Source organism: Trichoderma camerunense (genome assembly GCF_050948025.1).
Source record: "Trichoderma camerunense strain CBS 138272 chromosome Unknown V8C40scaffold_2, whole genome shotgun sequence".
Classification (NCBI taxonomy): domain Eukaryota; kingdom Fungi; phylum Ascomycota; class Sordariomycetes; order Hypocreales; family Hypocreaceae; genus Trichoderma; species Trichoderma camerunense.
Genome location: NW_028145368.1, coordinates 156,917 through 168,285, shown reverse-complemented (window position 1 = coordinate 168,285; position 11,369 = coordinate 156,917). Strand labels below are relative to the sequence as shown.

Below are 11,369 nucleotides of genomic sequence, written 5' to 3'. Positions count from 1 at the left end.
ATAGACGGCAGAGATGAGAGACTTGGAATTCAGATTTATGGCAGGAGCCCGATTCCCGAAGCAAGAAGTAAATCATGACTCGACAGCGCCCTTCAGTAGTGGGACAGAGCTGCCTACACCAGAGATCAAATCAACAGAACCGCAGCGAACAGCGCTTTCTAAATCCCAGAGACTCTGGAACGCTGCTTACGATAGTCTCGAGGAGGATGAAGATACCGCAGAACTTGTCATGTCTTATGTGAAAACCTTGACCACAGTTCTTGGGGCCAGGCCTGACATTGTTTCTGGCGCCGACGCTTCAGCCAATCTGAAAAACCCGACCATGAGACAAATGTTTATGAAGACGCTGGTAGAAGAGGGCCTGGCAAAGATTTCGACGCCGTCGAAGGTCACGAAAGGGGTGGGCGACGTTGCCCAGTTCATCATCTCAGCCAAAGGGTTGATCGACGCAGCTATCCAAAACATACCGCAGGCTGCACTACCATGGGCTGGTATTTGTATTGGACTGCAGGTAAGCAGCACACTTGTCTTATGTTTTTTGAATTCCCGTTCACTCGTCTTCATCTAGATCCTTCTGAATCCTGCAAAAGCGACAAAAACCAATCTTTCTGGCATCATACACGTCGTCTCTAGAATGGATTGGTATTGTGCCCTCACAGATCATCTTCTTAATGAGGATTGCGTCAACGAATCTCTTGAAATGATTCTTCCCCAGTTAGAAGCGAAGGTCCTCGCACTCTACAAGGCCCTTCTCCTGTATCAGATGAAAAGTGTATGCTCCTACTACCGGCAGCAGGGCCTCGTCTTTCTCCGTAACCTTGTGAGTTGGGATGATTGGGATAGCGATCTGAAGACCGTTGAAGATGCGGAAGCTACTCTTCAGAAGGATTCAGATCAGTATAACAAGTTCCATGCGAAGAGCGCCCTAGCGCAACTTGTCGAGCGTGCCAAGAGCATGGAAGAATTACTTGGAGACATACATCAGACTCTTCGAGAATTTTTAACCTTGCAAAAGGAACTGCAGCTTGATGAAATTGACAGAAAATGCCGCTGGGATCTTCGAGTTGTTGATCCGAGAGACGATATGAAGAAAATCGAGAATAAGAAAGACACTCTACTCCCCGAAGCATACGAATGGGTACTTGGCACAGAGCAGTATACGCGCTTCACGCAGTGGGATGGTCCACTTGACCACAGCTCATGCCAACTGTTGTGGATAAAGGGACATGCCGGCACGGGAAAGACGATGCTCTTGATGGGCATCATTCGCAGCCTTGAGAAACAGCAAGATTTCCGTGCCCCCGGCATCTCGTGCTTCTTCTGCCAAGGGACAGATGTAACTTTGAACAGTGCAACCGCCGCTCTAAGGTCTTTGGTCTGGATGCTCGTGGTTGAGCAGCCGAATCTCATGTCGCATCTACGCAAGAAGTACACAGACTCTGGCGCAGCTCTTTTCCAAGACTCAAACGCCTTTTTTGCACTCTCTGAAGCATTTTTGAGCATGCTAGACGATCCCGAACTGTCTCCTGTCCTTTTTGTGGTCGATGCCCTCGATGAGTGCAACAGGGAAAGGCCGGGGCTGAATGAATTACTTGACCTCATTTCAAAATCCATCAAACGCTCTGATAAGGTGAAGTGGCTATGCTCTAGCAGGCCAGAGATTGATGTTCTTCGCAGGCTCAAGATTTTGACCGGAGATTCACCTAATAGTTCGGAGAACCTAGTTGAATTAGATGCGCAACGTCTGGCCCGCCCCGTGGATGCGTACATCGACCATAAGCTCACGGCACTGAGGGGTAGAGACGGGTACGACGCAATCATTCTAGCTGAGATCTCAAATGAGGTCCGTCAACGAGCTATGAACACATTTCTTTGGGTATCACTTGCGTTTCAGCATATCGAAGACGTCCATGGAGAATATGCTGTCCAGGACATCAAAGCCATGCCTCTGGGATTGTTAGAGCTATACGATCATATGATGACCAGGATTGAGAGCGTGAAGAAGATAAAGCCCCAGGATTGCAAGAAAGTTTTGATATGTGCTGTTCTTGCGTTTCGCCCCATCTCTCTCTCTGAGTTAGCCGCTCTGTCTGACATGTCACACAACATGACGATGACGGCTATTGAACTTTGCGGCTCATTTCTGATAATGAGGGAGAAAACAGTGTACTTGATCCACCAGTCTGCCAAGGATTATTTACATGACAACTTCAATCGCCGGCTTCAATCGTCCGGAATTGCCCAAGGGCATGTAGACATCGGCAGACGCTCAATTGGCGCAATGGCTAAGGTTCTGAAACAAAACATGTATGACCTCGATTACGGTTTCACACCGGAAAACCTCGAACCCCCACAGCTGGATCGTGTGGCTTCGATATGGTATTCCTGTCTCTTCTGGGCCGACCATTTCGTCGCTGGAATTAGCGAAAACCCCGAGGGCAAGAGCGCGTTGGCGGACGATGGAGAAGTAAATGGGTTTCTGAGAGAGAAACTCCTACAATGGCTCGAATATTTATCCGTACTGGAAAGACTTTCGGATGGACTATATGCGATTAGAAAACTTTTACATGTTACTCGGGTAAGCTTATGGTTCTTTCCTTTCCTCATAGCTGCTAACTGTCTACACAGAAATCCTCTCAGTTGGCTCGATTCCTAAATGACATTGAAGCATTTATCCAAAGTCACGGGTCAATCATAGAACGAGCTCCTCTCCAGATATATGCATCTGCACTAGTATTCAGCCCAACGACAAGTGAGGTCAGGGCCACGCAGTGGAAGTATAGGCTGCCATTCATCCAGACGGTAGCAGGAATTATAACCCATTGGGATACGAACCGCCAGACACTCGAGGGACATGGCTACTGCGTTAGATCTGTGGCCTTCTCTCCTGACGGTAAGACGCTAGCCTCAGCGTCAGAAGACAAGACTATCCGGTTGTGGGATGCAGCCACGGGAAGCCACCAGCAGACGCTTAATGGACATGATAAGGCTGTGCTATTTATTACTTTCTCGCCCGATGGCAGAACATTAGCTTCAGCATCGGTAGATACCACAATCCGGCTCTGGGACGTAGCAACGGGGAGCCACCAAACCTTCAGGGGACATAACCTTCGGGTTAAATCTGTGGCCTTCTCTCCTGACGGCAAGACGCTAGCCTCAGCATCAAACGACAAGACTATCCTGCTCTGGGACACGGCTACAGGGAGCCACAAGATATTTAAGAAGTATAGTTATTATCATATCTTGTCTCTAGCTTTCTCACCCGACGGTAAGACGTTGGCCTCATCATCAGACGATAAGACCATTCGACTCTGGGATGTATACACAGGAAGCCATCATACTCTTCAAAGACAAAACAATCTTGTCAGATCTGTGACCTTTTCGTCCGATGGTAAAAAATTGGCCTCGGCATCAGACGATAATGTCCAGCTCTGGGATATAGCTACAGGAGGCCACGAAACGCTTAAGGGGCACGATGGCGGGGTTAATTCTGTGGCTTTTTCACCCAATGGCAAAACTTTGGCCTCGGCATCATATGACCACACTGTCCGGTTATGGGATATAACTGCAAAGAGTTGTTTACATATACTCAAGGGACATACCGATCGGGTTAATTCTGCAGCTTTTTCACCTGATGGCAAAATGCTGGCCTCGGCATCAGATGACAACACTGTCCGGTTATGGGATATAACTGCAAAGAGTTACATACATACACTTGAGGCACACAGCGATTGGATTTTATCTGTGGCCTTTTCACCTGACCGTAAAATACTAGCGTCAGCAGCAACGGATAAAACAATTCAGCTTTGGGATACGGCCACATGGAGTCACCTACATACGCTTAAGCTAGGTAGCAAGTGGGCCAGGTCTATGACTTTTCTAGCTGACGGTAAAACACTAGCCTCGGTATCAGATGGTCAAACTATCTGGCTCTGGGATACAGCTACCGGAACCGGAAGCCGCCTACGCACATTTGAAGGACATGGCAAATATGTTGATTCTATAGCTTTTTCACCAGATACTAAGATGCTGGCCTTGGCTTCAAGAGATTATACTATCTATCTCTTGGATATGGCTACAGACAACCTCTTACGGCGGCTTGAAGGACATTACAGGCTAGTTATATCTGTGGCCTTTTCACCTGACGGCAAGATACTAGCCTCAGGATCATATGATAAAACTATCCGGATCTGGAATACAGCTAAAGGGACTCACATACAGACGCTTGAGGGGCATAGCAAATGCGTTAGATTCGTGGCCTTCTCTCCTGACGGCAAGCTTCTAGCCTCCGCATCAGAAGATGGTACTATCCGGCTTTGGGATACAGCCACAGGCAATCACCTCTACACATTTGAAGGATATAGGGTTGCGGCTGTAGGATTTTCGCCCGACGGCAGATGCCTTGAGACGGATTGCGGATCACTCCGGCTACCGCCTATATCCATCTTATCCGAGCAGTTTTCTACTAAGGGCTCTTCTGACCATGCTCTGTATGTCGACGGGGAGTGGGTGACTCTAGATGGCAAGAAAGTCCTCTGGCTTCCTGCTAACTACAGATCTACTTCAGTAGCAGTAGATGGAAATAAGATGGTTCTCGGACATGAATCCGGCAGGTTAACGTTCTTGGAAGTAAATTTCCCTGAATAAATACGGCTAGGAACCCAAAGTCAGTACCAAATTTCTCATTGAAGAGGCTGGGAATATTTCTCCCTCTACATAGCCTCATAGCTGCTAAACGGAAATTAGAAGAATGAATTTCCCAAGATGAGACTAGAGCTTGCTAAGTAACTGCTCTCAAGCACTATCCTACCTACTACTATGCTTCAAAGATATAGAATTGTATGTTTAACATCAGTGAGCTGCATTGTTTGTGATAGACGACGACGAGCTCCCTCAATTATGTATCTCGTGTCAAGGAGAATAATGACTCGGACCGCGAAGTGAGTGTATTCACCTCATTGAGAGAGACTATAGCAACTGAGTTGAATATCAGCCACATGACTTTATCTGGCCTTTTTCATCGTTCGGCACATTTGAGCTTGTCACGCTGGCCTCGAAGACCCACAAGGCCACTGCCGGCACTAGTTCTAAAACAGTTAACGCATTTCTAAAATAATTGGGAATTGAACCAGGGTCCAATTACCGAAAATGGTAAGTGTATGCCAGTAACGGCAATTCTGCAAATGTTAGTCATGCAAGCAGTCACCAGCCTCAGTATGACAGAGGTGGTAGTCCGCTAAATCAGGCATACCGTCATAAACATACGATCGTTAAGGTATATTTGGTCATGCAGCCGAGCGGCGTCAGGGTGCGCTCACAGTTTATCCGAGGGGCATCGGCAACTCTTTTATTTATACAGAAGTCAATCATGATTACCCATCACCACACATTAGCTGAGCGACGAACAGCTAGACGATGCGAAGCAATTCTTCGAGGCCTAGCGCAGGACTTGAGCCAATAGCTACTACAAAACATAATCGCAGAGCTTGAGCCTTATTCGTACTCGTATATGTTTTCTAGTATTGCATGGCGTGACTTTACCCCAACTCCGAGCTGGTTTGGAAGAGATGTATAAGCCACCTCTATTTGTTTGCCCAGCTTATTGCTGGAAAATAAGGCTTTGGTGCTAAATCATGCATGGCAACAGCTTAGTTGATCCAATGCACTCTTCCATCTCGATCCATCTTCAAACCTTCAACAAACTTTGTAGCCAAGTTCAACACTTTTATGTTACAAATCACTCATGTTCCAATAAGCTTGTGATGAGTCTCGCACTTCGAGACACGGAATGATTACATGCACTGTTCATTCGTAAGCTATGCCATTGCTTGTCCATATTAGACTTGTAGATGTGATATTTTCCTATATATAATGCCCTTTGGTAACTCAGCTTCAAAAAACTATCCATCAAGCAATCAACCAACCAATCAAGCAATCAATCAATTGTCAGAACAACAATCACCAACTCAGATATATTCGCATCTCTGTGCAATCAACATCAATAGTCATGGCGTCATCAACTACCAACCCCTTCCCTTCTTTCCCCTTGACCGGGATCGAGTTTCCCACCACTCCCCTCGTGTTAGCTTCTTACTATCAAGCAAAGAAGTATTCGACCCCAGGAGTCTTGAACCATGTTCTGCGCAGTGCAGCCTTTTGCCTTCTTCTCCAGAAGAAGATGCCCGAGTTCTCCAAGCTGGGCGATGAACTTGACAAGGAGCTCATTGTCGTGAGCTGTCTCCTCCACGATCTCGCCTGGTCCAAGAACAAGGAGATTGTGACCAACACCAGGCGTTTCGAGGTCGACGGTGCTAACCTCGCTCGCGACTTCATCGACTCATACCCCGAAAAGGAGAGCACCTGGGACAGGAAGGGCCGCCGCATGCAGCTGGCCTGGGACTCCATCGCCCTGCACACGATGGAAGTCTTTGCGCCCTGGAAGGAGCCCGAAGTTGCGCTGGTCCACTACGGCATTCACGGTGACCTCCTTGGACCAAGCCTCCACCTCCTCGGCCTTCCGGAGGACCTGCCAAACTTGAAGGGTGTCATGACCGATGAGGAGTTCAAGGAGATCTGCAACGCGTTCCCCCGCAACGGCTTTGCCGACGAGTTCAAGGAGATCTTCTGCGGCTTGTGCAGAGACAGGGGCCGCTACACCTTCGACAGCACTGTTGTGCACTACGGACTGGAATGGGGCTTTGATGGCAAGGGTACTGGAAAGGAGGAGTTCAACAAGTTTGTGGAGGATACTCAGCGCGCCAAGAATCTGTACAAGATGATGAGCTCCATCGATAAGCTCGCTGACGAAAAATAAAAGGACCTCGACTTTTTGTTTGTTTTAACATAGACTCGATTAGAAGAACCTGACCACTCGTTTTGCGAGTAATTGTTGAATTAGTGTGCTACAAATTGATTATATTTTTGGCTCCCGCTTATTTACAATATCATTTTGCATTTTATATTGGTCTAATATGTAGGGCTGTCATCACAAGTGCATGTTTAACGCAAAGCAAAGTTAATAGACACAGAGGCAGCAGCAGTACATAACAAGTTGAACTAAAGGCAAAACACACAAAGTCAAATTCTATTAGAAAGGATACCAATTATCTCGTTTCATCAATCCTTCAAATCGGCAATCTATAGCGCTACAGATATCCAGATTTAGAGTCCTCTTGTTCCATTTTCAGAGGACACATAACATATTAATCATTTACCTTTCAAACTGGCTCGCAAACGGATCGTCCCCGTAGATGTCGTGGTCGTTGCCCTCGCTCAGTGCCATCCGCCCCTTGCTGCTCCTCAGCAGCCCCCTGCTCGCATCAACCAGCGGGCTACTCCACTTCGTCTGGCCGTCCACGTCGATCTTGTACGTCGTGGCACCCAGCCCGGTAGGATGGTAGTTGACAAAGATGCTCTCCCACTTCCGGGCAGGCACCTGATAGACCTCATGCATGATGCTGAACAGGCGGCCCTCCTTCGCCTTGCCGCGGCCCATGATGTCCTGGTTCCAGTAGCTCCAGGCCTCGCGGTGCACGCCGCCCGGCACGTGGCACCACTTGTGCAGCCCATCGTAGGTGCGGAAATAGGCCAATATCATTACCTCGTTGGCCGTCGCGCGCTCGTTGGCCAGGTAGCTGCAGGCGCCGAGATAGTCGTACTGCTCGCTGTGCTCGTCGAGGTCCTCGATCATGTCTCGAAAGAAGGTGCTGATCTTGCGCATATGCGGGTGGAAGACGCCGAGCGGGTGGTTGCTGCGAGCGGCGAGCTTGATGACGACGATTGGATTCTGCGATGGCATCGTGCTGCCGGGGAACTGAGCGCTGACCTTTCCTGGCACGACGCCGGACATGTATGGATTGGCGCGCACGCCACTCCAGATGAAGAGGCCGTCGATGAGGGAGGTGCTGAGGTAGAGGATGGACGGAATAATGGCGAAGCGAATGGGGAGGACCAGCAAGAGTGCTGATTGCAGGAGAGCGCCGATGGCTATCCATGTCTGCAGTGGGAAACCGTCACGAATAAACTAGAGCATAGATGTTCAGTCTGAGGCATGTGGGAGCAGCAAGACTGGAAGGGAGATGTACATACGTTAGCTTTAACAGCAGTGAAGAACTGTGACCGAGGCCGTGTTCTTGATGGCGCGAGAATTGGTGAAAAGGCTACCATGGCGAATATCAGGCTGTGGGATGCTTTCTTTAATCTTGTTTTCCGTGTTTGGTAGCTCTGGATGTGCTGTTGAACAGCTAATCGTCTTGGTGACAGTTATTGCGCGCCCAATGAGTTGAAGGCATTGATATGATGCTGCTGCTCATACATGTCTGCGACTTTATACCATTTCACCATCCAAATTCAAAGATTGCGACGCTTTTTGGAGCGACAAGGTCGACGCCGAGGAGCGCCGACTGATTGACTGTTGGACGTTGGATATTGGATGTTGGACGTTGTCATGTCAGAGAGGTGCTCGTGTCATGCAGCAGCTGTAGGATTATCCTGCGCCCAACGATACGAGTTCTATGTCGGCAATTATCTGCTCCCAGCTCATGATGGTCTTCCTTTGAAGCTCTGGGCCCCTGGTCGTCTTCGGTGCAACCGGCGCCGATGCCCCCGAGCCGAAACCTGTTGCTGCTGACCATGCATCGCACGAATCGTACATACTCCATGCTTTTTGAAGACATGCACTAATAAAGCAGCCAATGATGCCTTTCTCTGAAGATGCGGGTTCCTCGAATCCCCCCCCTCAGAAAATCAAACGCTCGTCTTCGCCCTCAGACGTATCATATCACGGAATGGGACAGACACTCCGCTCCGGAGATGTCCGGGTGGTGAGACCGAGCGCGTTCACAACACGGCTTCCGGCCCCTACTCGACTTTAACACCGTATACGGAGCAGACATAGCGATGTTTGTCTGTGTACAACTACTTAGCTACCGGCCATTAATAACCGCATTCCAGTCTGGTAAAAAAGGAATCTCTGGCATCAACAAATCTAGAGATGCAAAGACGTTTTGGTCGGAACTAGCAGGGAATTCAGAAACCCACTGGGGAACGATAGATGTCCCCGAGTCTATTGTGGGCGGGAGGATCTCGGCATCTGGAAAACGCTGGCCAGTCCAGTATCTCCCACCGCTGGATGACTGAGCCCCGACATCTGCGGTGGCCGTAGATGTCTGGGCATGCTGTCTCAGCGACCACGCCCGATGTCGAAGCTGGTTGAGAAACTTCCATATCCTGCCATGTCCGTGCTCGTCATGGACCGCCGCTGGATCGCCCTGAGGACTCGGTCCACGGGGGGAGAGTCCCTCGACCAGAGCCCAGGCACGGTCTGCCTCGAACCCGCGAGGGCTCGGGTTGCTGCAGAGGCAGCGCAGAACGTAGGCGAGTGCGTACCACTGCGTGTACATGCTGAAGAGCCATGTGAACCGCGACGCAAGGCCCTCTTTCAGCAGCACATGGCTACTCTCCAGACAGTCGCAGGCCAGCTTGAACGAGAGCTTGGGCGCGTCTGGCGCCTCATCGTCGTCCTGTGCTTCTTTTTGCTTAGATATAGAAATCTCCTCTCGTAGCTGCAGCACGAACTCCATCTTTTTACAGGCCGTGATGACATGCTGTGTGGCGATGTGCGGCAGATTACCTGGTGTCACAGATTTCGAACCGGGTGCGATGCCATATTTCTCTGCCATGTATTGGACTGGATCAGAAATCCTCCTTCCTTTTTCTCGGATACTAACAAGAGCATCGCCGGATTCCTGCTGTTGCCTGTCGAGGATGGGATGGATCACGCGGCAGGCGTCGATCTGGATCAAGAAGAAGGACATCTCCGTCCAGCCACGCGATTCCGCTGGAAAATGCGTCATGTCCGGATAGATCTGGTCGTCGTTCACATTCAGGGGCAGCCGCAGCCCCGTATTCGTGATATCGACCGTCGGCTGAAATCCTTGGTCTTCGGAAGCACGAGATTCCAGCACACAAAGATGCCACCAGAGGCGAAGACGCATCTCCGACTCAAAGAGGCTCAGCTTGAGGGAGGCGCCGTCTCGGTGTAAGCCAATTGACTGGGCGAGCCGGATCACGAGTCCGTTAAGAACCCATACTGGCCGGCCGAGTTCATTAGCCCTTGAGCAAGTCTGTAGTAACCATTGTCAGTTGAATTAACAATGGGGTCGGTTTCAAGGCAGTCGAGGTACTCACCACATAAATTGCGAAAGCCTGCAGGCCCGTCAGATCAGGTCGTTTCATGAAATCCGGCGTCACGAGAAGCCGATCCAAGGCTGTCTGGTAGTGTTTTAGAAGGGCGGGCTTCTCCCACGACAGATCGACGGGCTCGTCGCAATCGTGGTGACAAAGCGCCGTGACAGCGGCATAGTAGATGGCAAATGTCAGTGCCACCATGGAGGGCTGTGCGGATCGGGCGTCTAGAATCGTGGCCACAACAGCAGACTGGATCGTTGGTATGTGCAAGATCTTGAGGACCGGATCGACCGACCTGACGTACACATTCCATAATCTGAGGGCGAGTTGGGCATCGGGATATACATCCAGCAGATCAGAATCCCTGTCTAGCGGAGCAGCGGCACCTAGCTGTGTGGGAAGTCTGTGATGCGAGGCTGTATTCACCTGAAAGTGCGAAGGTGTTGTTTCTAGGCCAGGGGGTTGCGTGGGTTTGCTTCTGTCTTCTTGTAACAGTGGTTCGATGTTCGAATTGTTCATTAGCAGCTCCCAAGTCGATTTATCTAAAGGCCGATCGGATGGTTGTTGCCGACTAGTTCTGATAGTATTGGCATTGTCACTAATAGGTCGAGGTTGGGTTGTAATCTCGGGCTCAGCTCGACCGCGACCACGATTACTGCCAACATCGGCTTCAAATCCCGTAAGAACTCCGGTCCTCTCAACCAAGAGCGATAATAAGCTTTCCAGCCGCTCCAGGCGGTTAGAGACGTCTCGGAGAGTACAAGGTTTCTGTGCCACGTCCGGGTCCCTTGTGGGATACACGCAGGTCATGCCATGTCTCGAACAGTTTGAGCAAGGCACGCCACGGTCACAACGGATCTTTCTCTGATAACATCCTTCACAGGACCGAGTTCCTCGACTGGAATTTTGGGTAACCGATTCCTGGAGTGGCGGTGCCGGCGCCGCGTCTTCTTCGTCAATCGAGGCAGCAGACCTTTTTGGTGCTCGACCCATAGTAATTGGTGTCTGTACTAAACTATATTCAGTGCCCAAAAGCCGGAGAAGAAAAGAACAAAGAATCAACTCAAGCGGTACAATGCTGGAGATCATGTTGGCAGCAAAGCTCTTCGGCCTCCTACAGCCGAGAGGCCCCGGATTTATAGAGTCGTGGTGAGCCGGGTGGATCCTGCATGTATTGCGGG

General features: G+C 49.9%; 4 protein-coding genes across 4 annotated transcripts; 2 read left to right on the top strand and 2 right to left on the bottom strand.

The window, feature by feature from the left end:
• Window positions 1–322: 322 nt before the first annotated feature.
• On the top strand, window positions 323–4,647 carry V8C40DRAFT_272355 (WD40 repeat-like protein; the record flags this gene model as incomplete). The annotated part of the gene is made up of 5 exons (XM_083220350.1): window positions 323–511; window positions 569–682; window positions 716–820; window positions 854–2,578; window positions 2,629–4,647. The coding sequence occupies 5 exons, from the start codon at window positions 323–325 to the stop codon at window positions 4,645–4,647; spliced, it is 4,152 nt and encodes a 1,383-aa protein (XP_083077459.1).
• Window positions 4,648–5,296: 649 nt separating this feature from the next.
• V8C40DRAFT_231902 (uncharacterized protein) lies at window positions 5,297–6,905 on the top strand. The gene has a single exon (XM_083213021.1). It carries the CDS (start codon window positions 6,008–6,010, stop codon window positions 6,812–6,814), a length of 807 nt encoding a protein of 268 aa, XP_083077458.1. The 5' UTR covers window positions 5,297–6,007; the 3' UTR covers window positions 6,815–6,905.
• Window positions 6,906–7,210: 305 nt separating this feature from the next.
• V8C40DRAFT_261171 (uncharacterized protein) lies at window positions 7,211–8,166 on the bottom strand (the record flags this gene model as incomplete). The annotated part of the gene is made up of 2 exons (XM_083219231.1): window positions 7,211–8,023; window positions 8,089–8,166. 2 exons carry the CDS (start codon window positions 8,164–8,166, stop codon window positions 7,211–7,213), a joined length of 891 nt encoding a protein of 296 aa, XP_083077457.1.
• A 633-nt stretch (window positions 8,167–8,799) lies between these two features.
• On the bottom strand, window positions 8,800–11,214 carry V8C40DRAFT_88835 (Zn(II)2Cys6 transcription factor). The gene is made up of 2 exons (XM_083223566.1): window positions 10,189–11,214; window positions 8,800–10,124 (listed from the first exon to the last, which is right to left on the bottom strand). Exons 1-2 carry the CDS (start codon window positions 11,179–11,181, stop codon window positions 8,925–8,927), a joined length of 2,193 nt encoding a protein of 730 aa, XP_083077456.1. The 5' UTR covers window positions 11,182–11,214; the 3' UTR covers window positions 8,800–8,924.
• Window positions 11,215–11,369: the final 155 nt, after the last annotated feature.

What these genes read in the sequence shown, in the direction of transcription:
- V8C40DRAFT_88835 (XM_083223566.1), bottom strand. Translation starts at nt 11,181, where the DNA reads ATGGGTCGAGCACCAAAAAGGTCTGCTGCCTCGATTGACGAAGAAGAC. An exon ending in AGGCTTTCGCAATTTATGTG is followed by an intron (nt 10,125 to 10,188) that starts GTGAGTACCTCG and finishes TGGTTACTACAG; the next exon opens with ACTTGCTCAAGGGCTAATGA.
- V8C40DRAFT_231902 (XM_083213021.1), top strand. Translation starts at nt 6,008, where the DNA reads ATGGCGTCATCAACTACCAACCCCTTCCCTTCTTTCCCCTTGACCGGG.